This window comes from Salmo salar, chromosome ssa03 (assembly GCF_905237065.1).
Source record: "Salmo salar chromosome ssa03, Ssal_v3.1, whole genome shotgun sequence".
Classification (NCBI taxonomy): domain Eukaryota; kingdom Metazoa; phylum Chordata; class Actinopteri; order Salmoniformes; family Salmonidae; genus Salmo; species Salmo salar.
In genome coordinates, this window is record NC_059444.1 from 30,720,678 (window position 1) to 30,748,538 (window position 27,861).

The 27,861-nt window shown below is 41.7% G+C and overlaps 1 protein-coding gene across 3 annotated transcripts in view; it reads left to right on the forward strand.

Moving 5' to 3' along the window:
• The window catches only part of LOC106599725 (phosphatase and actin regulator 1), an 83,901-nt gene that overhangs the window by 48,507 nt on the left and 7,533 nt on the right, over nt 1-27,861 (forward strand). For all 3 annotated transcript variants that reach the window (XM_014191030.2, XM_014191028.2, XM_045714718.1), the window contains exons 3-7: nt 5,722-5,802; nt 11,964-12,170; nt 13,258-13,660; nt 15,286-15,479; nt 15,624-15,780. In XM_014191030.2, the coding sequence (XP_014046505.1) occupies nt 5,722-5,802; nt 11,964-12,170; nt 13,258-13,660; nt 15,286-15,479; nt 15,624-15,780 (1,042 nt within the window). The remainder of the gene's footprint in view (nt 1-5,721; nt 5,803-11,963; nt 12,171-13,257; nt 13,661-15,285; nt 15,480-15,623; nt 15,781-27,861) is intronic.

Sequence of the window (27,861 nt, forward strand, 5' to 3'; positions counted from 1 at the left end):
TCATATACAAGTTGACTGACAAATAGCCTGCCAAGTGTCAGAAATTATAAGCTATGTTTTTGCTATTTAATCGCACCTCATTTAAAAAAAAACCTTCTGTTTATTCATGGTTACAGGGATACCCATGAGCAGGATATCAAAGGTATGTGTGTAAATGGATGATCCTGAATTAGACCTTAACCGGGATATGAGCGATTTTTATCTGGAATACTATGCGCATGTAAATGTGGTCGTTGATTGTGCAGAAGTTAAACTGAAATATTGCGCTAAGCTTAGGTTTGCTCATTGGTCAAGGCCGGTCAAATGTTATCCTTACTGAACATGACTCCTTGTTTGGCTTGGCTGTTTTTTTCTCTTCTGGTGATTGTTTCATGATGTTTGTCATTGGGACTCTGACGGCAGGCAGGAAGCAGACCAGCTGCTGGGCGTGCAGATGTTCCAGCCAGGTAATTGGATAATGTGAATGTGCACAAGAGGATTATGTATTCTAGTCAGGCAGGGGGACTTTACTCATAACTGCAGGAGTGAGCTAGCAACAGTACTCTGAATAGTGAGAGTACTGACAGCTGTGCCTCCTGCCCTAGTCCCTGTCTGTCAGGTAGTCTAGTGATCTTATGGGAACAGAACACCATAGGAACTAGAGGTTCATGGATCCGGCTTCATTCCCTGGGTGGGCGGGGGCACTAATCTGACCACTCCTAGGTTTGTATTTAATGTAGCCTTTTTTTTCTAAGATTCCTTTTTATTTTGAATGCCATTGAAAATACAGTATAAATATGCAGATTATTTTGGATTCCTTTTGTTTTTCATGTTATGTAGCTAGACCTTATTTAAAAACGCTGTATGCACCATGATAATTGTTGGATTTATACTCGATGGGTAGCGGTCCTCACGCTGCATTTTAATAAATCATTAGAATAATTGATCTGCCTGTTCTAAAAAAAAGAAAATGTTAACGAAATGTAATGCCACCAGATGCCATAACAGCCACACACTGCTTTGTCACTTGTGTACAAAAGCCCTCTCAAGCTCTCCCTAAACAGATGCTAGACTCCAGATGTGAGCACCACAACATCTCTGACACGGCATGGAAGTTTTTCAGTGGTTTTGTGAGGGTAACTGGTGAGTGAATTGCCTCGCTAAAAGCCTCTCGTTGCGTATCCCATGCCTGGGGCTTGGTACTGTAGAGAATGTTCTGCCTCTCCTCTATCTGGGTCAATTCACAGCAGAATAGATTTCTCTCTAAAACTAAGCGTAGCATTTGCAAGTCGATGCCAGTTTCATTTAATATGCTCCGAGACGAGTCCCTCCAATGAATTCATAATCCGCTCATCTCGGTGCAGATCATGGGTAGTTAGTTTAGCCAAGATCGCCAAGGTTTACTGTGAACGCACGGTGGAAAGAATAACTCTGACTTCACATTGTCACTTTTTTTCCAGCTGTGGGTCTGAACCAACTCGCTCACTATTACGGTTGAATTTCAGTTTTTAAAACTATTTCTGGAACCGAGCGACAGTGGTTATTTTACATTTTGTAGTTTGATGTTTTCTGTGAACACTGAATCGTTTACTTCTAAGTGTACAGTAATATTCTTTCCGTTCCCGTTTTCTAGAACCACATGTTTTGTGACAAACCTGAAGACGTAGCTGGCCGAGGTTTGTTCCGAATCAGTGGAATTATTGCATAACTGCGCATATCCCATCATCTCTACGCAAACCGTTATGTCATAAACCTTTTGGTAATTACTACCCCCCCTTTGATCACATTTTAAATGTAATCTCAGAATGTGTTTTGACATTCTCACACACAACCCGATTTACCTTCAATATTCAGCAGTTTGGAATCATGGGAAATATTTCGTGAAGCCTGTTTTGCTCCTTGTCTGTTCTGATTTTATAAACTGAAATCATGCTAATCAGAGTAACAATTGATCTGTTACATTTTGCGGTTTGATAGAATTTAGATAAGGCTTAAAGTGAATTTTCTGTGACAAACTAAGATATATATATATTTAGGTTTGAGGCTTAATTAAAAAGAAAACATGGTGACCACCAGTCTCTACCAATAATCTCGGTTGTAACACTCCTAGCCTTACAGCAGTGTGGCAATTCCTCTGTGATTTTCATTCCTGGCTGTTACAAATGTGATCTCGTGATTTGCACAGCTGCCATTACCGACTCATTATCATTTGATTGGCCAGTTTGTGACCTACGTTGTGAATTAGACGGAGGGACGTGATTGGTGCTTTATTGAATGAGTCCATTTAGACCCAAAGGCCTGCTCCTCCCTCAGCCATATCCTTCACACACCAGGAGAGAGGAGGTATTGATCTACTCCACACACTCCCATCATTGAAACTGGCTGACTTCCTCTTGGGTATATACAGTATAGGGTGGGAGGAAGTTATTTTTTAAACCAGTGCTTTCCTACTCCTGTGCATGGCTGCTGTACTAGTATGTAGGTGGAGATGCTGCTCATGACATTTTATTTTTGTACAGCAGTCCATTTCTGCAAAATGGCATTTTTTTGCACACTACCCAAATTCCATTTCTCCTGAGGCTCCTGTAGAGGTGACTCTTTCTGGACGGTGTAGGGATGTTTTGATCCTGTCTACTTGCCAAACCATCTCTGCGGCAGCCAACCCGTGGCTTCCAGCCCATCCCCAACGAGTTTCGCTGGGTAGCCTTTGAAGTTTGGATGGTGTATTAAATATCTGGATGTCCTGGAGGAGCTCATAATGAAACATAAGGTTACGATAACTTTATTCAATGTGACATTTTGGAACACCTGGGTTCACTCTGACTGGCTGCACTAGAGGCTCACAACAGTTTCTGACATTTTAAAATCATTCTCATGTGTGCCTTCCCTTTTGAGTTAAGCCATTAGTTATAATCCACACAGTGTATTGAGGGGTTGGAGGGGGGGGGGGGGGGGTTCTTTTGGGTTCTAATAATTTTGGTGAACGACCATTAGCATTGGCCCTGGCCCCTACTGTCGAAAGAGTTGCAGGCGGCTCCTTAGTCCACTCACATGTGCACACACCACATTTGCATGCGCACGTACTATACGTTTGAGTGCACACACACACACACACACACACCGTAATCTCACTTGAACAAGAGCTGGTGGTCTGCAGGGAGAATGTTGCGCAGTGTGCTGCTCAAGTGTTCTTGCTGATCCTCATTTCACATTCTTAATTGGTTCCTTTGCAGGGGTAGATTTTTTTCTTAAATGACTAACGTGATGCTGAACTGCCTCGGTTCAGCCCAGCGATAGATAATGTCCCTCAACTGCTGAGATCTAAATATAGAAGGGTTAGCGTTTGGATATGCCTGCTTGACATGCTCATACATAATGCATTACTTTGGGAGGTGTTGCAATGCTTTTATATTATTCTCTTTCATTATTACAAATGAGGTTAAGATCTCCCTTCATGCCTTTGAAGTGCCTTGAGTTGATACATTGCTTTCCAACCGAATTATGTTAGACAGACATGAGTATTTCAACAGGCTTAACAGTTAAAAAAAATTTAAAAATGTTTTTAACACATTTGACTAATCCCTAAATTCTTCTGCTTGATTCGGATGGGCAGTTGGGCATCGATTCATCATATTTTAGACTACGTGAAGACTGAGTGTGTTCACATTTTTGCACCCATCCCTCATGTTACCCGTGTCCCTATGGTGAATGCATGACCTCTTGGGAACACAGTGTGACGCACTGTACCCATGATGGCCAGAGTGCCAGTGACGTGTGTGTTCAGTCCCAAGTGTGCAGATCAGCGTTGGGAGCCATGTGAGCACATTATGGAAATTACCAGGGGAAAATTGGCAATATTAACTAATTGATGATGTGGGTGATCCAACATAATCCTCATGCTTGTTTTTCTAATCTTATGATTAGCTCTACAACAGGGATCGCCAACTAGATTTAGCTACAGGACAATTGTTATTTAATTAAAGTACATTTAAAAAGGGGATGGTCAGGAGGCCAGAACATAATTACAAATCATTTTGTAGACTGCAAATTGAGCTCAAGAAGGCCAAACAGATATTTTTGACTAAAACATAAATCATTTCAAACCTTAACATGTGTATATGATCATATACAGTGTCTTCAGAAAGTAGTCATACCACTTGACTTACTCCAAATTTTGTTACAGCTTGGATTCAAAATGGATTCAAGTGATTTTTTTTTTCTTCTCACCCATCTACACACTATCCCATAATGACAGTGAAAACATGTTTTTAGACATTTTTGTAAATGTATTGAAAATGAAATACAGAGATCTAATTTACATAATTATTTACACCCCTGAATCAATACTTTGTAGAATCACCTTTGGTAGCCACTACAGCTGTCTTTCTTGGTAAGCAACTCCAATTTAGGTTTGGCCTTGTTTTAGGTTATTGTCCTGCTGAAAAGTGAATTCATCTCCCAGTGTCTGGTGGAAAGCAGACTGAACCAGGTTTTCCTCTAGGATTGTTCCTGTGCTTAGTTCCATTCCGTAAAAAAATGTCCATGTAAAAAAACTCCCCAGCCCTTAACGATTACAAGCATACCCATAACATGATGCGGCCACCACTATGCTTGTAAATATTGAGTGATTTACCCCAAACAGAACACTTTGTATTCATTTTTTGCAGTATTACTTTAGTGCCTTGTTGCAAACAGGATGCATGTTTTGGAATATTTGTATTCTGTACAAGTATGTGGAGTAACTACTATGTTGAGCCATCACCATTAAACTCTAACTGTTTTTAAAGTCACCATTGGCCTCATGGAGAAATCCCTGAGCGGTTTCCTTCCCCTCCAGCAACTGAGTTAGGAAGGACGCCTGTATCTTTGTAGTGACTGGGTGTATTGATACACCATCCAAAGTGTAATTAATAACTTCATGTTCAAAGGAATATTCAATATCTGCTTTTTTTTTATTTTTACCCATCCACCAATGGGTGCCTTTTGTAAGGCATTGGACAACCTCCCTGGTCTTTGTGGTTTAATCTGTTTTAAAATTCACTTCTCAACTGAGGGACCTTACAGATAATTATGTGTGGGATACAGAGATTAAGTAGTCATTCAAAAATGGTGTTAAACACTATTCCACATGGTGAGTCCATGCAACTTATGTGACTTGTTAAGAAATGTTTTGCTCCTGAACTTATTTAGGCTTGTCATAACAAAGGGGTTGAATATGTATTGACTCAAGACATTTTCAGCTTTTCATTTATGAATTTCGTAAACATTTTGAAAAACATAATTCCACTTTGACATTATGGGGTATTGTGTGTGGGCCAGTGACGACAAAATGTAATCAATTATTACATTCAGGCGGTAACACAACAAAATGTAGAAAAAGTCAAGGGGTGTGAATACTTTCTGAAGGCACTGTACCTCTATGCGTGGGAATATTTTGTAACGGATTTCCTAAATAAAAATCACTTGGTGCTGATTTGCATTTATAATTTTTTCTTTAAAAACAATACAAATAACACTTGTAAAAAAACAATAATAATAATAATTTTGCTCAACTTGGGGGGGGCCAAATAGTTGGCGAACCCCGCTCTGCGACCTTAATCAAGGATTACCGTGTAGGTTTGATATTGAAGATGTTTTTCCATATACGCATGCTCCCGCACACACAACTGCATCTGCGCCATTGATATGATTTGTTTACATGATTTAACAATCCTCATGCTCTCTCCCATGTTTTTCCTTCAGCGTTGGAGAGGAAGATGTCGGTAAGGCAAAGCAGAGAGGAGCTGATTAAGAGAGGCGTGCTGAAGGAGATCTTTGAGAAAGGTGAGATGCTTTCCTCCTTATCAAAAATGAAAAGGATCCAATTAATTTAATCCTGTGCCCCTAAAATGTTTTGCTTATCAATGTTTCATCATCCTACAGTGAATTAGTGTGTGTGATTTTATTGCATGTTCTGCTCAGCTAAATGCCAAATTGCATTACTTTCAGAAAGTCATTCATCCACTGTCTAGTTTAAGGCTTTTTTCTTGACTCCTAAAAGTGCATTGAAATCATTTAGTGATTTGTGTGTCTGGCCACTTGGAAACACAAGAACCTCTCACTCAAACTCTTTGTAGTTTTTTATTTTCTTATGTTGCACCTACCCCAACATTTTTTATTATTCTTCTTACTATGTTACTAAATGTATCCAGAGTATTTTATATATATATATATATATATATTTTTTTTTTCTGTGAAAAGTGCATTAAATGTAGAATTATATCAGTCATTCATCCATGATCCATTCATTTGAATCCTTAAGGGTCTATTGACCACCCATGTATAAATCTAAGTAACATTATAAAAATACATGAAAAAAATGGTCCCAGAAATTGGCCTTCTCAAAAACATCTGTAGCTTCCGAATGGTTTGGCCTACAAACTAATATGACCACTCTATGAAAAGATGCTACCATGATTTACGGATAGTCCTGAATGAATCGTGAATAATTATGAGTAAGAAAGATGCATAGATATCATACCCCCCCCCCCTCCCACAAGCTGAGCAAAAATTATTGTTTATGTTTTACATAAGACTAAAAACACCAGCAAATCAGCTCCAAGGATGTTAATTTTGGAAATCCTTTCCAAAGTACTCCCACTCATAATAGAGAGAGAGAGCGCCTTCAAAGTATTCATACCCCTTGACTTTTTCCACATTTTGTTGTTACAGCGTGAATTTAAAGGAATTACAATAACGGGAGGTTAGTATTTTTTGGGGGGGTATGATATTTGTGCGTAGGGCTGTTTCGGTGACCATATTACCGCCACACCACCAGTTTCAACGTCAACAGTGAAGAGGCAACTCTGGGATGCTGGCCTTCTAGGCAGAGTTCCTCTGTCCAGAGTCTGTTCTTTTGCCCATCTTAATCTTTTATTTTTATTGGCCAGTCTGAGATATGGCTTTTTCTTTGCAACTCTGCCTAGAAGGCTAGCATCCTGGAGTCGCCTCTTCACTGTTGATGTTGAGACTGGTGTTTTGCGGGTACTATTTAATGAAGCTGCCAATTGAGGACTTGTGAGGTGTCTGTTTCTCAAACTAGACACTAATGTACTTGTTCTTTTGCTCAGTTGTGCACCGGGGCCTCCCACTCTTTCTATTCTGGTTAGAGCCAGTTTGTGCTGTTCTGTGAAGGGAGTAGTACACAGAGTTGTACAAGATCTTCAGGCGGCTCGCATGGAATAGCCTTTATTTCTCAGAACAAGGATAGACTGACGAGTTTCAGAAGAAAGTTCTTTGTTTCTGGCCATTTTGAGCCTGTAATCGAACCAACAAATGCTGATGCTCCAGATACTCAACTAGTCTTAAGATGGCCAGTTTTATTGCTTCTTTAATCAGAACAACCGTTTTCAGCTGAAATAGTCATTAACAATGAATACACTGTATTTCTGATCAATTTGATGGTATTTTAATGGATGTCAAATTTGCTTTAAAAAAACAAGGAAATTTCAAAGTGTCCTCAAACTTTTGAACGGTAGTGTACATAAAGGTAATTTCTTCAAACTTGAGGCTCTCCTGTCTCCATGCTCATCAGTTATTTTCTGCTACTTCCCTCAATCCTGTTTTTTAAATGTCTCCCATCCTAACTGTTTTATATTCCCTGAGACCAACCAGAAATGTTTTCTTGGCCTGATTTTCATAAAACCGCCACACTTGTGGTCTCCTTTTTTGCATCAAATGTTGTGCTTGGGAAAAAAAAGAATAGTCTAGGTGCGGCTGGTGCGTGTCAATTAACTAATTCAGTGCAGGGGTGTAGTGCTGCCAGAGCACACCGGAGACACTCTGCCACTTCTCACACGGTGGTGCACATTTAGGAAAGATGGGTCAAAGCTGAATCAGTCTTGGAAGATCACATAATGATTCATTAATTTTCTATATAATGGTACTGTTACAAACACCACCTATTTCCTTATGATATTTAGGATATTTAGATGACTAGTCCAACAACAACAAAAATCTCATGAGGCCAAAACTCAACAGCGTGCGAATGTGGGCTACTAGGCTGAATGTGGTTTGATTGAAACAAAATACAGGAAGGCTATATAGTGTCTTAATAACAACTGCTGCTCTAATTTGCTCACTAAACAGTTATTCAATTGCAAGAAGATCTGAATGCATATTCCAGGGTGTCCCGCAAAATCATCCTCTTGTCCTGTATTTGGCTATTTTAAATGTGGTCAGCATGAGTGAGGGGAAAAGAAATGACCTGCGGGAAAGTGGCTTGCATCAGCTATTCCAGTGCATTTGCTGACATGTATTTTTGCCGCTCTTCCTGCCCATTCGATAATAGCCCATTCTAAATCAAAACTAATTTGACATAATTAAGACAATATTAAATTGAGAATAGTCTGGTGGGTGAAAATATGATTACTTGATGAGAGAACAGTGTGTGCAGCTTGAGGCAAGGAACAGAGCACAAGCTTTTTCTTTGCGACTTCCTCAAATTGTATCGTCTATAGTCTCATCATGAAGGGCCATAGGCTATATGTTTTGATTTCTAAGACATTCAAAGGTTTGCATCATTCACAACTAAAGTTGCCAAATAACTATAAGTCTAGTGTATAGGACCTGTTTCAACTGATCACTTTTATGCTCAACATAGCCACTTCATACACGTTCGCATTTGTTCTGGAATGGGGAAAAATATTATTTATTTTATTCAGCTAATTTCAATTCTTCTTTTTTTTTTTTTGCTATAGAATAATGGCACATTACTTTTACATCTTGTCTGCAAAATGAGCAAGCCTATGGGATGGCGCATAGCCAGATAGCATACAGTAGACCAACTCATGTTCTTCACATCATAATGTTTCATTAGACCTGCCTAAAATAAATCATGGATTTATTGTGATGGTGTATATTAAATAGATTTTATTAGACATTTTTTTTTTTTTATGTAGACGTTCCAAAGGTGTGCATCAGTGCCTTGTATGTGTGGAGGACTGAAGATCCTAAAGGTGTTTTATGCTAAAGGTCAATTACCATGAGACCGCCCGCTTTTGCATGACAATAACCGACTAACACATTTTCATTACCGCCACAGCCCTATTTGTGCGTCTAACTTTCCCACTCACCATTATTCATTCAGGACAATCCATAATCATGGTAGCATCTTTTCATAGAGTGGTCATATTAGTTTGTAGTCTAAACCATTCGGATGCTACAGACGATTTCAATAAAAACTTTTTTTTATTTTTTTTATTTGGTTGGCACAAGGATGGATGGGCAACTCAGTCCTTGCGATCCAGAGTGGTGTCACACCTTTTTCCCCATCCCTAGCAAACACAGCTGCTTAAACGAATTGCGTTCTAAACTGAAGTCCGGTGGAGTCCGGTGTGTTAGCTAGGGCAAAAGTGTGACACCAATCAGGCCCTCGAGGACTGGAGTTGCCCACCCCTAGGTTAGCATGTCTTGGGGGTATGATATTTGTGCATCTAACTTTCTCACTCATTATTATTCACGATTCATTCAGGACTGTCCATAATCATGGTAGAATCCACATTAATGTAGAAGGGTTTATAAGCATTCTTATTTAAAATAAACTTGACTCAAATTACACTACATTACAATTTCTATTGGGCATGAAATAATCTGAAACATAACCAAAACATATGAATGATCAAAAAAGTGTATGTATAGCCTACTGTTTTCAAACTCACCCTTCCTTTGAATTGATGGCATTTGGGAAATGGAATAAGCGAAACAGGATTGTCTGATCCCTCTCAAACCTTGTCCTTTTATTGGAGCAATGTTTCCTCAAGTCTGATTTGCTCACGTGCTGTAGTAGGCTTACTCATTTGCAATCACGCTTTTGTGGTCCTTTTAGAAACAACTGTCTCTTACCTGACAATGTGCATGAAGAAAAGTATTTTGAAACAGTCAACCAAGGAAAGTTTACTACTGCTATCAAGTTGTGGTTTCAAAGGGGTATTTTCTCATCTGAGGGCCCAGATGAGGCCCCGTATGTCAGACATCAGTCTCTCTCTAGGGGATTTCCCAGCTACACCTCCATGGACCTCATGCTGCCAGCCTGCCACCATTGTCATTATGCAACCATTTCATAACTTTTTTTGATGTGGTGAGGAATTGGTCCATGGGAGGCTGTCAGACTCCACAGTTTGAACATCTCTTTGACTTATTCTTAAGTTAAGAATAGTCATTCTTTCCTCGCCGTCGTTGCTAGCGGGAGGCGACCTCTTGATGCGAAAGGAACAAGCTGCTGTGGTGCATTTGAGTTTCACAGCAGGATCTGATGGGTGCAAAACACCTGTCTAGGAGGATTGATTTGTGTGTGTATATATATATATATATATATATATATATATATATATATATATATATATACACACACAGTGCATTTGGAAAGTATTCAGACCCCTTTAACTTTTTCCACATTTTGTTATGTTACAGCCTTATTCTAAAATGGATTAAGTTTTTTAAAATCTACACACAATACCACATAATGACATGGCAAAAACATTTTTGCGCATTTATAAAAAAACTGATCACATTACATAAGGATTCTGACCCTTTACTCAGTACATTGTTGACACACCTTTGGCAGAGATTACTGCCTTGTCTTCTTGGGTATGACGCTACAAGCTTGGCACACCTGTATTTGGGGAGTTTCTCCTGTCCTTCTCTGCAGATCCTCTCAAGCTCTATCAGGTTGGATGGGGAGCGTCGTTGCACAGCTATTTTCAGGTCTCTCCAGAGATGTTCGATCGGGTTCAGGTCCGGGCTCTGGTTGGGCACTCGGACATTCAGAGACTTGTCCCAAAGCCACTCATGCATTGGCTTGGCTGTGTGCTTAGGGTTGTTGTCCTGTTGGAAGGTGAACTGTCGCCCCAGTCTGAGGTCCTGAGTGCTCTGGAGCAGGTTTTCATCAAGGTTCTTTTTGTACTTTCCTCCGTTCATCTTTGCTTCGATCCTGACTAGTCGCCCAGTCCCTGCCGCTGAAAAACATCCCCACAATGTGATGCTGCCATGCTTCACTGTGGGATGGTGCCAGGTTTCCTCCAGACGTGAAGCTTGGCATTCAGGCCTAAGAGTTCAATCTTCAAACTCCAAGCGGGCTGTTGTGCCTTTTACTGAGGAGTGGCTTCCGTCTGGCCATTCTACCGTAAAGGCCTGATTTGGTGGAGTGCTGCAGAGATGGGAGAACCTGCCAGAAGGACAACCATCTCCAGAAGAACTCTGTCAGAGTGACCATCGGGTTCTTGGTCACCTCCCTGATCAAGGCCCTTCTTCCCCGATTGCTTGGCTGGGCGGCCAGCTCTAGGAAGAGTCTTGGTGGGTCCAAACTTCTTCCATTTTAAGAATGATTGAGGCTACCGTGTCCTTGGGGACCTTCAATGCTGCAGAAATGTTTTTGTACCCTTCCCCAGATCTGTGCCTTGACACAATCCTGTCTCGGAACTCTACGGACAATTCCTTCGACCTCATTGCTTGGTTTTTGCTCTGACATGCACTGTCAACTGTGGAACCTTATATAGACGGGTGTGTGCCTTTCCAAATCATGTCCAATCAATTGAATTTACCACAGGTGGACTCCAAGTTGTAGAAACATCTCAAGGATGATCAATGGAAACAGGATGCACCTGAGCTCAATTTCGAGTCTCATAGCAAAAGGTCTGAATATTTATGTAAATAATGTATTTTTTAAATATTTGCAAACATTTCAAATTTTTTTTTGCTTAGTCATTATGGGGTATTATGTGTAGATTGAGGGGGGGAAAAATATTTAATCCATTTTAGATTAAGGCTGGCAAAATGTGGCAAAAGTGAAGGGGAAAGAATTCTTTCTGAATGCACTGTGTGTGTTTGTATCGCGCAACCATATCCTTCTCTTGAATGATGCAGCACCTAATTTCTTTTCACCTTTGTAGACCTTAACGTACAGATGAAATGGAAATGATGTTCATGATTTGTGTTTGTCTCTCCAGCAACCGTGGAGTTCCGATCCTCGATGGAGGGCGGAGTCTGTACTCAGGAGCCCTCTGGTATGAAGTCGTCTATGGTCCTTCCTTCAAAGAAATCTGTTGGTTTCCTCTGCAACGTTCAGGACAACGCCGCCAAGCCCCCCATGTACCACAAACAGCCCCCTGCGCTTCCCCCCAAACCTTTCAACAGGATTCCCAACTACAGCACAGGTAAGCGTACATACACCAGCGGCCCTGCCACTGATGCCCCTTCTATCGGACTTATACAAACGCACTATGGACAAAAATCCATATTGCGATTTAAAATAATTGATGCGAGAACAATACCTTTATGAAAGTGCAGTAGTTATTTTTCAATGACCCTTTAAAATCGACTACTAGTTTGATTTATTGTAGCCATCAATTCTCCCATTAACGATCACCCATATAGCAAACTTACTTCACTTCAAACGTCACATTTCTGGAGTACAGGCTACTTATCGTAATGAACGATATTAGCAAAATGCCTGCGATAAGTGGCCGACGTAGATTTAATTTTCATCCCAGCTTTACAAGGACAACCCCACAAAGATTTGCTTATCCTCTTCAACGGAGAGAAAGTGGACTGGACAGAGTCACACGCGCTTCTTGTAATTGTCTCTCCCCCGAGGGTGTTGAAGGACGACCACAGGTCTTCATCTAAGGCCCAGACCTGTCGGCAACGGGGACACTGGGACATGTTTTATATACAGTGTAATCATGTTTGGCACTCCGCACATTGAATACCAAGATGAAAGATTGACTGAACTGGCAAAGGGTTTACAGTACAGAGCTCAGAGACGCATTGAACGTTTGTTTGGGCAGTTACGTAGTTGAATAATCCTAAACATATTGTCTGTGGACACGTGCACATGCACGCACACTGCGTCTCTGTGCCGATGGAGAGATTAGTGTCATTAAGTCCCAGTGTAGCCAGGTCAGCTGTACTCAGGCCCTGACAGACAATCTGTCAGTCAGCTAGAAGTGGCAATAGCCTAATCTAATTCTCCCTGCTCAAGTCTGGGCCTTCTACTGTACATGGTCACGTCTGTCCACCATCGGACTGTTGCCTGAGTCTTACAATATGGCCAAGAGCAGGTCACGTGTCCAGGAAACTCATGCATGGCCCTAATTATACTCAACAATTAGCGGCTTTGAAGAAGTAACATGTCAAAGCAAATTTAGTGAAGTCAGTCCCTGCACTAATTCAGAAAAAAGTGACCTTGACGTTTACCTGTTTCCGTCTCTTTTCTTTCTCTACCCATCTCTCTCTTTCCAGACTCTTGCCAGCAGATGAAGCTGTCTTGTATGCCAGGCCATGGAGGGAAGCTCTCTCCTCCTCTACCTCCCAAGAAGGTTATGATCTGTGTGCCTCAAGGGGGAATGGACAGCTCTTCCCCCCTCAGCACCTTCTCCCAGCAGAAGTGCCCCCCTCCACAGGGCCACCCCCAGGGCCATCCCCCCCACCACGGCCCTCTGCTGCCCTCGCAGCTCACAGCCCTGGCCAACCTCCACCAGGGCCTCCTGGGGGGTGGGAACCACCATAACCACGGACACACCCACAACCATGGCCACAGCCACCCGCTCCAGCTGCAGTACGGATCCATGCAGGGCCACACCCCCAGCCGCATCATCGAGGAGCTCAACAAGACGCTGGCCTTCAACCTGCAGAGGCTGGAGAAGTGAGTTGTTGAATACACCGTATTCAATAAAACTGGAATTTCTGGATCTCTATGGTTGTATAGCAGGTAGAAATAAATAGTTTTTAGATGACACAACTTTATAATGGGAGTTGGGTGTAACATCAGTTCTATTGCATAATTAAATATGAATACTTTTTTTTTCAATGCATGTTCAGTGTAGCAGGTCCAGCTGGTTTGTAGTTCAGGTCACCCCTGCCTTGTGATATTGGGGTCAGGCTGCCACCATGTAGATGTCTGACCCAGCTCGCCCCGTCCTACTGATACAGCTTAGCCCGCTTTGACAGCAGTCTGTGTGCACCATGGCACCCGAACCTCTTCCAAATTCAAACCTGGCACAGCATGTCCTGTTATCTACCCTACCAGACATTGGAAAAAGGAATAACAGAGAAATGTATTGGTAAATTGAACATGTAATTTCTCTATAGATTATGTAACATTTGGTTGGAGAAATCTAAAAATGGGACAAAGAAATAAAAAAAACTCGACAAGAATCAATCTGTCAGCCATTCTTCATCGCCCCTATCTTTCAATTGAGATTAATTGAAACGGGACAGGGACAGAGCCAGTATTATCATCTCGCATGTGTAGAGGGGTAGAATAGAAGCGCTGGGTACCTTTTAATTATTCAGGTAGACTATGTATGCATGAGTACAATACAGCCTCACAACAGGGCGTCCTCTATTTATTTTATAAAAATATATATATATACACATACACACACACACACACACGTTTGTTTTACTATCCTTGTGGGGACCAAACAATTGGTTCCCATTCTAAATCCTTTTTTTCCTAAACTTAATTGTAAACCTAACCTCTGAGCCTAAAATAGCTGTTTTCCTTGTGAGGACTGGCGAAATGTCCCCACTTGTCCTAATTTACTATCCTTGTGAGGACTTCTGGTCCCTACAAGGACAGTCAAACCCCCAAAACATACACACCCTTCCTCCCTGGTCCTCTGATTACTTGCTTTGCGTGTCTCATGGTGAGCTGAATGGCCCTCAGTGGGCGCTCACAGCAGGGGCTTGTGGGTAGTCTGTGTGATATCCGTGTAGGCCGTATGATATGTTGATTTAAAATGCAGCCAGTCCCTCGCACCGACAAAGTTATTTGACCACTTTGTTTAATTTGATATGAATGGTCTGTGACATGAAGGATATGGGAAATTATCTCATGGTATGTAGGCTATGTGGCTGTCATACAGACTGAATTCCCAGCTAGGAACCTATGGCTCAGCTAACAAGGAATGTGTGACTGTCTTACTAGCTCAATGGTTGCAAGTCAAGATGGACAATTTTGTGCTAATGGCCATGATCCAAAAATGGCTAGCTCATAGCCTCACACTCTCACATCGAGGTGCGTCAAGGTAATTCCAGCCAGACTTCCATTTCTCAGATGACTTACACAGGAGATGGGAATGAGTCAACCACTTGTAGAGTCATGGTCATAATGACTCTAAAGCGCGTTGCATTTCTATAGCAACCATTCGATTCCCACGGCAACATGGGAAAGTGGTAGATGGGCGAGATTACTATGAAGAAGATTATATCCATCATTATGACGAACATGAACACTATCCCCCGCCCTCTCTCTTCTCCCTGCAGCAATGCAATGCATTCTGGTCAGTGTAGTCTGCTGGACAGAAGCCAGGTGCCCTCTGTGGTCATCGACGAGGACAACAAGGAGAACATGCCCAACGAGTCCGACTATGAGGACCTACCCAGCATGTACAAAGATGAGGATGAGGATGATAACGATGAATATGATGACGAGGATGATGATGATTCGCTCTTCACAAGTAAGGGGTTCATATATACACACACACCAATAAAATGTTTGTCCCCTAAGCTACAGATGTTTAGTATTATTTTAACTAGTGGTATCTCTGCACTATAGGTACCCTGCTCTGGTCATTTGTTTAAGTCCTGCTGTCTGTGTGTAGGTACCCTGGCTCTGAAGGTGTTGAGGAAGGACTCTCTGGCCGTCAAGCTGAGTAACCGTCCATCTAAGAGTGAGCTGGAGGAGAAGAACATCCTGCCAATGCAGACTGACGAGGAGAGGCTGGAGTCCAGGCAGCAGATAGGCACCAAGCTCACACGGTGAGAGAGCGAGGGCACACAGACTGCCCATGCAGAACTCTCATAACGAGGTGGTGCAATTATCAGCCACAGACGGATAGTGACTAAAACACGCTCAATTGTATTTCTGTAAATAGAGAGCCATGCCCACTTTATATGTTAACCATCTTCATCATCCCTAATGGAGCACTAAACTAAGTATGCCTCTTGTCTGCTGCAGTGAAGACTGGCAGCTCTGTGTTTTGAAAGGCGTGTCCATTTCTACTCTATAAGAGCTGTCAGGAAACTGTTTAACAATAAATATGGCACTTTGGCCCACTGGGAAAATGTTCTGACATCCCTTCTAACATAACTTGCTATGACTCATCTCAAACATTTTTTATTCTCCTTCCGTCTTTTTTTTATTTATTTTTTTTAAAGATAAACCCGCCATCTCATTTAGAGGCGCTGAGAAATGAGCTGACGTCATTTCAGCAATGCATAATCTCGGTCTCTCTGTTCGCTCTCCCTCCTTTTCTTCCCACGGCCTGCCGTCCTCCCTCGCTCACTGAATCACCACTGTGATGTGTGTCAAGCCATTACCACCCCACTCCTCCACGCTCTCTCTCTGTACTGACGGAACACGGTGGTTACACACTCGCTCGCCGATCTCATGCAAACGCAGCAGTAACGCACTCACTCGCTTCATATTCCATTTGAACATGGCAGTAATACAGATGGGTTATTTTTAATCCAAGGAGAACATAACATGGCCGTGCCGGCAGACAGACAGAGGCTGTCTAAGGCCCACTGTTATCATTAGGGCTTCACCAATGATTTTATGGTTTCAATGAATCTACCGTCACTGAACAGGATGCTGGACCGAACTGTGCGGTTTGTACCGAACAGAACCTGCGAGTGGGGAGACAATGAGATGGTAGTGAATAAAAGGCTGGACAGAATGGAAAGGGGGGGGTGGGGGAGTAGAAGAGCGAGCAATATAAGGAATGTGAGGAGAAGAGAGGGAACATTATGGTTTGATGTGAAAGAGAAGAGGCTGTACTCTGCTACTAATCCCTGCTGTGATTGGCACACGGTGTGGTGTTCGCAGAAGGCCTTGTTATGTGGGAAGCAGCCGCAAGAGGAGAAGGAAAACGGTGTAAACTATATAAAAATGGACGTCACATGGAGAGTGGAATGGATCTCTTGCGATATGGATATTGCACATGTCATTATATAACGACGTGAATTCCATTGAATTGTGCAGCCCTAGAACTACCTTTTTGTGCAGGGGTCATTTTTTAAAATGTTAATTTTTTTCCCCCCACCTTTATTTAACCAGGTAGGCCAGTTGAGAACAAGTTCTCATTTACAACTGCTACCTGGTCAAGATGATAAAGCAAAGCAGTGCGACAACAACAGAGTTACACATAAACAAACCTACAGTCAATAACACAATAGAACAATCTATGTACAGTGTGTGCAAATGTAGGGAGGTAAGGCAATAAATAGGCCATAGAGGCGAAATAATACAAATTTAGCATTAACACTGGAGTGATAGATGTGCATATGATGATGTGCAAGTAGAGATACTGGGGTGCAAAAGAGCAAGAGGATAAATAACAATATTGGGATGAGGTAGTCGGGTGTGCTCTTTACAGATTGGCTGGGTACTGTACATCAGCTCTGGCAGCTGATGCTTAATCATGGCTCTGGTCAAAAGTAGTGCACTATATAAGGAATAGGGTGCCATTTGGGACTCACCCAGCATCAACTCCCAATTTCATGCTATTTTCCACATGCGTTGTGCTCTTCTGTAGCAGGTCTCTTTGTGGCAGGCCAGTATAAATGGATGGTTCTAAGGTCATTATGACCTTAACCATCTCTTCTCTCATCTTTTCTCCTCTTCTCCTTATTCTGACGGCGACGAGGAAAGATGTGGTAGACGGCATAATATAGGATTGTTCATATTTGTTATTTCATAAAACCTGTTGTCAGGGGTTTAAAATACTGAAAAATCCTATTCCAGTAGATGTACTGCTAATTTAATTATATTTTATAGAAGTATAAGTAAAACTACTGGTGTGTAAAATGATTTGAGTAATAATTAGTCAGAGTTAAAGTAATTTAGTTAATAAAAAAAAAATTAAATGTACCTTATAGCTAATTTCGCTAAGGTAACACATGATCTTTTCCATGCAATAAATTGAAAATGGAAGAAGAAATGAATGTACAGTATGAATTAAGTTCATTTATTGTTTGAGTTGCAGCAAGGCACATCTGTATATAAAAAAATGAAGGATTTGTCCATACTAATAACTGAAAATAAATTAAACATTCAAAGCAATTAAAATGTGTTGATGAATTTAAGCAATACAAAATAATGTATATAAAATATATCACCCAATCACGCTAATTTCCTCACTCAATCACTCCTACTTTCCCTCACTCTTAAATTCACAACAGTCCAAATGGGGTAGTGCCAGGGCACACTGGACATACCTAAAGAATTTGATGATGCATCCAGAGCTAATTTGACAATGGAACATCATGGAAATACTCATTTGTGAGCAAACCTCCCTGAAATTCAGAAGGGGCTATAGATGTTGCGTTAGATTGATCAACTATATATAGGCTACATGTACAGAGAAGAGTGTTTCTCGGCTCCAAAGAATTTGACCCGGACCCGACTTCATATTTAAAGAGGGGGACCCGGACCCAAAAACAATCAGATCTGAACTCTACCGGACCTGATGACACTCAGACCTGACCCGATATTCTAACAAGACCCTGTCTAGATTAGACCCGAAATTGATTATCAGCTCTTCTCAGTAACAGGTCTTTATATGTTGGCTAGGTTTTCATTTAGCTTAAAATAAATATGCTATATACAATGCAGAGCCGTGGTTGGGTCTACTCTATCAGCTGTACTTACATAGACCTGATGACAATCAAATATGACCAGACTCGGACCAAAGGAAAAGTTATTTATATTTTGAACCTGGTCGGGTCTCGGGAGTTCGGTTGGACACGTGAAGAGCACTAGTACAGAGTGCATTAGGTTATGTAGTGTTCCTTGAGCAAAAACAAGGTGTTACAGTATGTTCTAACACTTTCACTTCTCTCTGAACTTGCTGTTCAGTTTCAGCAGGAGCTGATTGTCAAACTGAATCGAGTCTATCCTGGCTCGCTTTGCAGTGAAGACCAGTCCAACATGGCTAAAAGGACGCTTACAGGTGGTAGAGGCAGGCTGACCTGTGTTCAGTTTGAGGGACAACTTCTTTTATGTATGGAAAGGAATACAGCAAGTCCATCCTGTCTGAAATACAGGAAAAGTACCCATCCAGCTCCCCTGTACCTTTGTGACCTTTTTGGCATCAGTGATGAGAAGAAATCCTCTTCATCAGATGAATGCTGCCTCTTTTGCTCTTTCGTCCACTGTTATTGTGTGAAGATTATGCTTCAGGTAGACCACGAGATATTCCGTTCCTTGGCAATTTCTCGCATGGAATAGCCTTCATTTCTCAGAACGAGTAGACTGACGAGTTTCAGAAGAAAGGTCTTTATTTCTGGACATTTTGAGCCTGTAATCGAACCCACAAATGCTGATGCTGCAGGTACTCAACTAGTCTAAAGAAGGCCAGTTTTATTGCTTCTTTAATCTGCACAACCGTTTTCAGATGTGCTAACATAATTGCAAAAGGGTTTTCTAATGATCAATTAGCCTTTTAAAATGATAAACTTGGATTAGCTAACACATCGTGCCATTGGAACACAGGAGTGATGGTTGCTGATAATGGGCCTCTGTACGCCTATGTAGATATTCCATTAAAAATCTGCAGTTTCCAGCTACAATAGTAATTTACAACATTAACAATGTCTGCACTGTATTTCTGATCAATTTGATGTTATTTTAATGGACAAAAATGTAGCTTTTCTTTTAAAAACAAGGACATTTCTAAGTGACCCCAAACCTTTGAACGGTAGTGTACGTCCGTAAGGTCCCTCAGTCAGGCAGTGAATTTCAAACACCGATTCAACCACAAAGACAAGGGAGGTTTTCCAATGTCTTGCAAAGAAGTGCAACTATTGGTAAAAAATAGAAAAGCAGATATTGAATATCCTTTTGATCATGGTGAAGTTATTAATTACACTTTGGATGGTGTATCAATACACCCAGTCACTACAAAGATGAAGGCGCCCTTCCTAACTCAGTTGCCGGAGAGGAAGGAAACCGCTCAGGGATTTCACCATGAGGCCAATGTTAACTTTTTAAAACCATTACATAAATGAATGGCAGTGATTGGAGAAAACTGAGGATGGTTCAACAACATTGTAGTTACTCCACAATCTGACGTAAATGACAGAGTGAAAAAATTAAGCCTGTACCGAATAAAAATGTTCCATGACATGCATCCTGTTTGCAACAAGACACTGAAGTAATACTGCAAAAATAAATTTGTCCTGAATACAAAGTGTTATGTTTCAGGCAAATACATTACATTACATTACTGAGCACCACTCTCCATATTTTCAAGCATAGTGGTGGCTGCGTCATGTTATAGGCGTGCTTGTAATCGTGAAGGACGGGAGATTTTCAGGATAAAATAGAAACTGAAGGGAGCTACTGTAAGCACAGCCAAAATTCTCTAAGATAACGTGGTTGTCTGCTTTCCACCAGACACTGGCAGATGAATTCACCTTTCAGCCGGACAATAACCTAAAATAAAAAGCCAAATCTACGCAAGTGTCTTACCAAGAAGACAGTGAATGTTCCTGAGTGGTGAGTTAGTTTAGACTTAAATCTACTTAAGTCTTATTGCAAGACCTGAAAAAGGTTGTCTAGCAATGATCAACAACCAATTAGACAGAGCTTCAAGAATTTTGAAAAGAGTAATGGGCAAATGTTACACAATCCAGGTGTGGAAAGCGCTTAGAGACTTACCCAGAAAGACTCACAGCTGTAATCGCTGCCAAATGTGCTTCTACAAAGTATTGACTCGGGTGTGAATACTTGCATTATGTAAATGGAGTACATTTGCAAAAACATGTTTTCACTGTCATTATGAGATAGTGTTTGGCTCAATTTAATACATTTTGATGTTCAGTCTGTAAAACAACAACAACATGTGGAATAAGTCAAGGGTTATGAATACTTTCTGAAGGCACTATCTTACCTCTACAATGTTTCCTCAGGTTTGAAGCAGAGTGTTTTATTTATATATATATATATATATATATATATATACTTTTTTTTTGTGAAGCTGCCATGTTTCGCCATCCTGAGTTGCATTGCATCACCTCTCCTCTGCTTGAAGGAGAACTGGTCAGTCACCATTGTTTTCACACACACCGCTTTGATAAAAACCGTTCCTCTCTTTCACTATACATCTCGAACTAAACCATGTTATTTTTCAAAATCTTCTGACTGTCATCGTTCAGTTTGTATACACAGCTCGATTTGATTGCCCTGTATTGGCATGATGCGTGAAATTTGACAATCTTTTTTGGGTGGGGGGCTCTGAGGGGCTCTCAAACTTTCCATGCCCTCATGATCTACTATAATGGATGGCCTACAAAATTCTACATCACATGACAAACTATGTGGACATCTGCTCGTCTAACAACTCATTCCAAAATCATGGGCATTAATATGGAGCTGGTCCCCCCCCCCCCCTTTTTGCTGCTATAAAAGCCTCCACTCCTCTGGGAAGGCTTTCCACTAGATGTTGGAACATTGCTGTGGGGACTTGCTTCTATTCAGCCACAAGAGCATTAGTGAGGTCGGGCACTGATGTTGATGATTAGGCATGGCTCGCAGTTGGTGTTCCAATTCATCCCAAAGGTGTTCGATAAAGTTGAGGTCACGGTTCTGTGCAAGCCAGTCAAGTTCTTCCACACCAATCTTGATACATATTTCTGTATGGACCTTGCTTTGTGCATGGGGGCATTGTCGTACTGAAACAGGAAAGGGCCTTCTCCAAATTGTTGCCACAAAGTGGAAGCATAGAATCATCTAGAATGTCATTGTATGCTGTAGCATTAAGATTTCCCTTCCCTGGAACTAAGGGGCCTAGCCCGAACTATGAAAAAACAGCCCCAAATCATTATTTGTCCTCCACCAAACATTACAATTGGCACTATGCATTTTGGGTAAGTAGCATTCTCCTGGCATCCGCCAAACCCAGATTCGTCCGTCAGACTGCTAGATAGGTGAAGATAACAACTTGTTTCTACTGCTTCAGAGTCTAATTGCAGTGAGATTTACACCACTCCATCCGATGCTTGGCATTGCACATGGTGATCTTAGGCTTGTGTGCAGCTTCTCAGCCATGGGAAACCCATTTCATGAAGCTCCCAACAAACAGTTATTGTGCTGACATTGCTCCTAGGGGCAGTTTGGAACTCGGTAGTGACTTTTGCAACCGATGACAGGCTATTTTTATGCGCTTCAGCACTCGGCAGTCCTGTTCTGTGAGCTTGTGTGGCCTACCACTTTACGACTGAGCCGTTGTTGCTCCTAGATGTTTCCACTTAAGTGATGATGCCAGAGAAGCCGAGGTTTGGAGGATATATTAGCACGGTTTGCCGACCCTCGACTTAATCTCGGGCCTAACACCAGTGCCAATATATCCTCCAAACCCCGGCTTTGAGGGCATTACCAACATATTCAAATAATGGTTTACATATTTTTATTAACGTTGTTTTGATAAATGTATTCATACTATTTCATCCTTCCACACGATATAGTCCCGACACAAATCTAGGGTTGCTACCTAAGCTGGCTGGTCGTTCGTTCTATTGGTTCGGTTGCCAGAGACGCGACCCAGTCGTCTTTTTTGTTCTGTACCTATGGACGCATTCGTTCAAAAATGTGCCAGCCAATATGGCAATAGAAATGTTCCTTTCCCTTGTTTGCTAGCTAGCCAACTACGGCTAACTTAGTCACGTCACACAGTGCAGCCAGAATAACAATAAAGTAGCTGCATTTGCATTTGTTTAAGCAGTTTTCAAGTGAAATTTATTTGGATACATCCAAAACAATAAGCTAATGATTTGCGGTTTCAACTGGCATAGAAAATGGGCTCTCATCAGAACACTGGTGTTCAGGGGAACTAGCCAACAACACAGCTAACACAGTCACTTCAAACTGAAGCTGGAAAGACTGCAAACTAACTGCACTTAGTTTCATTTGACCTGCATTTCTATATAGTTATTTTGTATACGGTGCATTCGGAAAGTATTCAGACCCCTTGACTTTTTCCACATTTTGTTACAGCCTTATTCTAAAATAGATTAAATTAGTTTTTTTCCCCCTCATCAATCTACACACAATACTCCATAATAACAAAGCAAAAACAGGTTTTTAGAATTTCACATTTTGTATGCATTTCTTTTTTTAAATATCACATTTACATAAGTATTCAAACCCTTTACTCAATAGTTTGTTGAAGCACTGTTGGCAGCGATTACAGCCTCGTCTTCTTGGTTATGACGCTACAAGCTTGGCATACCTGTATTTGGGGAGTTTCTCTTATTCCTCCCTGCAGATCCCCTCAAGCTCTGTCAGGTTGGATGGGGAGCGTCGCTGCTCAGCTCTTTTCAGGTCTCTCCAGAGATGTTCGATGGGGTTCGAATCTGGCTGGGCCAGGCAAGGACATTCAGAGACTTGTCCCGAAGCCACTCCTGCGTTGTCTTTGCTGTGTGCTTAGGGTCGTTGTCCTGTTGGAAGGTGAACCGTCGCCTAAGTCTTAGGTCCTGAGTGTATTGGAGCAGGTTTTCATCAAGGATCTCTCTGTACTTTGCTCCGTTCATCTTTCCATCGATCCTGACTAGTCTCCCAGTCCCTGCCGCTGAAAAACATCCCCACAGTATGATGCTGCCACCGCCATGCTTCACCGTAGGGATGGTGCCAGGTTTCCTCCAGACGTGACGCTTGGCATTCAGGCCAAGAGTTGAATCTTGGTTTCATCAGCCCAGAGAATCTGTTTTATGGTCAGAGTCCTTAAGGTGCCTTTTGGTGAACTCCAAGCGGGCTGTCATGTGCCTTTTTACTGAGGAGTGGCTTCCGTCAGGCCACTCTACCATAAAGGCCTGATTGATGGTTGTCCTTCTGAAAGGTTCTCCCATCTCGACAGAAGCTCTGTCAGTGACCATCAGGTTCTTGGTCACCTCCCTTACCAAGGCCCTTCTCCCCCAATTGCTCAGTTTGGCCGGGCGGCCAGCTCTAGGATGAGTCTTGGTGGTTCCAAACTTCTTCCGTTTTTAAGAATCATAGAGCTACTCACTGTGTTCTTGGGGACTTTCAATGCTGCAGAAATTTTTTTGGTACCCTTCCCCAGATCTGTGCCTTGACACAATCTTGTCTCTGAGCTCTTTTGACAATTCCTTTGACCTCATGGCTTGGTTTTTGCTCCGACATGCACTGTCAACTGAGGGACCTTATATAGACAAGTTTGTGCCTTTCCAAATCATGTCCTTTCGATTGGTGTCCACCTGTGGTAAATTCAATTAAGTTGTAGAAACATCTCGATGATCAATGGAAACAGGATGCACCTGAGCTCAATTTCGAGTCTCATAGTAAAGCCTCTACATTCTTATCTAAATAAGGTATTTCTGTTTTTTTATTTTGGCATTGTTGGGTATTGTTTGTAGATTGAGGGGGAATAATTTTTTTTAAAGCAATTTTAGAACAAGGCTGTAAAGTAACAATGTGGAAAAGGGGAAGGAGTCTGAATACTTTATGAATGCGCTGTGTGGGTGCGTTTAAATAAAATTGACTTTGAAAAAGAATACTCAAGGTAAAAGTGCTCGGAATACCTTCTCAATTACATTAACTATTGTATTTGTAATTCGTTACTTTCTCCCCTGCCTATTGTTATTCCTTATGTTATATCATTGATTATGGCTATGCACAGGGCACTGCATTGTATAACAATGAGGATGATGACGAAGATGAATATTGATGGTTTGGGACAAGCGCAGAGGTCAGACTGTCTGAGGTTGGGTTGAGGTCAGCGTGTGTGTGTGGATCAGCAGAATGCTGACGCTTGGAGCAGAATGCTAAGAAGCGGAGACGTCCGGCAGTCACTAGCTAGCCGTGTCCGAATACCGGAACGTATGTTCTGAAATGGTAGGCAATTTGGGTATGCGAAAATACCGTGTTATGTGAAGAAAAAAAATGCCAAAATGTTATACTATACTGAACAGAAATATAAACACAACATGTAAAGTGTCGGTTTCATGAGCTGAAATAAAATATCCCCGAAATATTCCATATGCACAAAAAGCATATTTCTCTCAAATGTTGTGCACCAATTTGTTTACATCCATGTTAATTAGCAATTCTCCTTTGCCAAGATAATCCATCCACCTGACAGGTGTGGTATATCATGAAGCTGATTAAACAGCATGACCATTAGACAGGTGCACCTTGTCCTGGGGACAATAAAAGGCCACTTTAAAATGTGCAGTTTTGTCAAACAACACAATGCTACAGATGTCTCAAGTTTTGCGGGAACGTGCACTTGGCATGCTGATTGCAGGAATGTCCCCCAGAGCTGTTGCCAGAGAATTTGGCTGTACGTCGATCCTGCTTCACAACCGCAGACCACGTGTAATCACGCCAGCCCAGGACCTACACATCTGGCTTCTTCACCGACGGGATCTTCTGAGATCAGCCACCCGAACAGCTTATAAAACTGTGTTTGCACAAACTGCACGCTCGTTGTCCTCACCAGGGTCTTGACCGGACTGCCATTTGGCTTCATAACCAACTTCAGTGGGCAAATTCTCACCTTCGATTGCCACTGGCACTCTGGAGAAGGGTGCTCTTGACGGATGACACCCCGTTTCAACTGTACCGGGCAGACGGCGTGTAGGGCGTTGTGCGGGTGAGCACTTTGCTGTGAACAGAGTGGCTCATGGTGGGGTTATGGAATGGGTAGGCATAAGCTACGTACAATGAACGCAATTGCAATTTATCGATTTACAATTTGAATTCACAGAGATACCGTGACGAGATCCTGAGGGCCATTGTCGTGCCATTCATCTGCCGCCATCACCTAATGTTTTAACATGATAATGTATGGCCCCATGTCAGAAGACTCTATACACAACTCCTGGAAGATGAACATGTCCAAGTTCTTCAATGGCCTGCATACACACCAGACATGTCACCCATTGAGCATGTTTGGAATGCTGTGGATCGACGTGTACCACAGTGTGTTCCAGTTCCCGCCAATGTCCAGCAACTTCGGCCAGCCATTGAAGAGGGGTGAAACAATATTCCGCAGGCCACAATCAACAGCCTGATCAACTCTATGTGAAGATGTGTTGCGCTGCATGAGGCAAATGGTGGTCACACCACATACTGACTGGTTTTCTGATCCAAACCCCTACCCTTTTTTTTCTTTTACTTTTTTTATTTTTATATATGTTGGTCACAGATACCTATCTGTATTCTATCATGTGAAATCCATAGATTAGGGGATAATTAATTTACTACTGATTTCCTTATGAACTGTAACTCATTAAAATCCTTGAAATATGTTGCGTTTTATTTTTTTGTTCAGTGTAATTGTGACGTTTGATCTGGTAGAATTCGCTGCACACTAGAGGAATGCAATTGTCTTTTCAGACCTTTCAGTGCTTTTGACAATGGCTGATAATCAGATAAATTGAGGCACTGTACCAAAATAAACGAATGGCGAGCGTCACATTCTGAGTCATTCATACACATTGAGTGTGAATGAACCTAGTGTGTTGGTAGTTGCTCACTGCATTTTTACTAAACAGTACGTTCACAGTAGTATGTAGTACGATTAGTACACAGTAAATAGTAGGCAAGCCAGATGTTGGACACGGCACCGTCTTGTTTCTCCAGGACGTGTGCGGCCGAATGAGACGAGACAAGCCAATCCGTCTCGCTGTATCTCTGGGTCCTCGACATTGTAGCAGCAGATGCCTGTCAGCCTCTTAGCTCTTTCCTACAGTCAAATTACCTAATGGACTTATGGGTGGAATGTTGTTGTTATTATAAAAAGAAAGAAACGCCAAAAGTCCAGTGTTTCTATGTCAAACAGTTTTGTTATTTCGTGTGTGTGTGAAGGGTAATATTGGGATTCAAACTCAAAATGGAATACATTTCAACTCTATATCGGACATAGTACAGGTGTGTTCTTTTTTTACAGCCCATAAGATTGTGTGAGGTGCATACTTTTTGTTTCAAAGTAGATTTAAGACTACCAAGAAACACTCTGTAACCTTGATTCAGCCCACTGCAGTAAAAGGAGCTCTAGCTAGCCAACATCGATTTCAGTCCGAATAGCTACTTCTGCTGTGTTCAGAACTTATTCAAAGTGTATTCCAAAAAAAAAAAGAATTTAAAGGGTCGCCGGTATCAAATCCTAGATATCATTGCTTACCGTTGTGCTCTTGAGCAAGGCACTTAACCCCTCATTACAGTGCCCGGTGTGGCATCCCCTCGCACCTCCAACATCTGTATGCGTGTCTTTCGGAAGGGTTGGGTTAAAAGCGGAAATCAAATTTCGGTTGGACCTTGAGCAATTGACCAATCAAGTGATCCCTATCTAAAAGCATTTTCAACGACCTTGTTTTTGACTGTACGTATTTTCTTTTTTATCCTGTGTGTAACTCTGTTGTTTTTGTCACACTGCTTTGCTTTATCTTGGAAAGATCGCAGTTGTAAATGAGAACTTGTTCTCAACTGGCCTACCTGGTTAAATAAAGGTGAAATAATAAAAAAAAAAAAATTGTCATACTGTATTCAACCAGTCATGTCAAGCACTTGATGTTAAAGATTGGAGATTTGATACGAGAGATCTCTCTCGTAGACCTTGCAGGCATAATAAAAGACGAGGGTAAAGTCAAATTAGGAATGGCATTTGTTTTCAATATATTTACTCTCTTTTCTTAACTCTTGCATTCTCCCTACTTATTTTTTTTCTTTCTGCCTAGATCCTTTTTTCCTTCTCTCCTCCGCTCTCACTCACTCTCCATCAAAGTGACTTCCCTAGATAACGTAACTAGGATGGAGAATAGAGGTCATGGTTGGTGTGTGTGTGTGTGTGTGTGTGTGTGAACCAGATGTCGTAAAGAGGG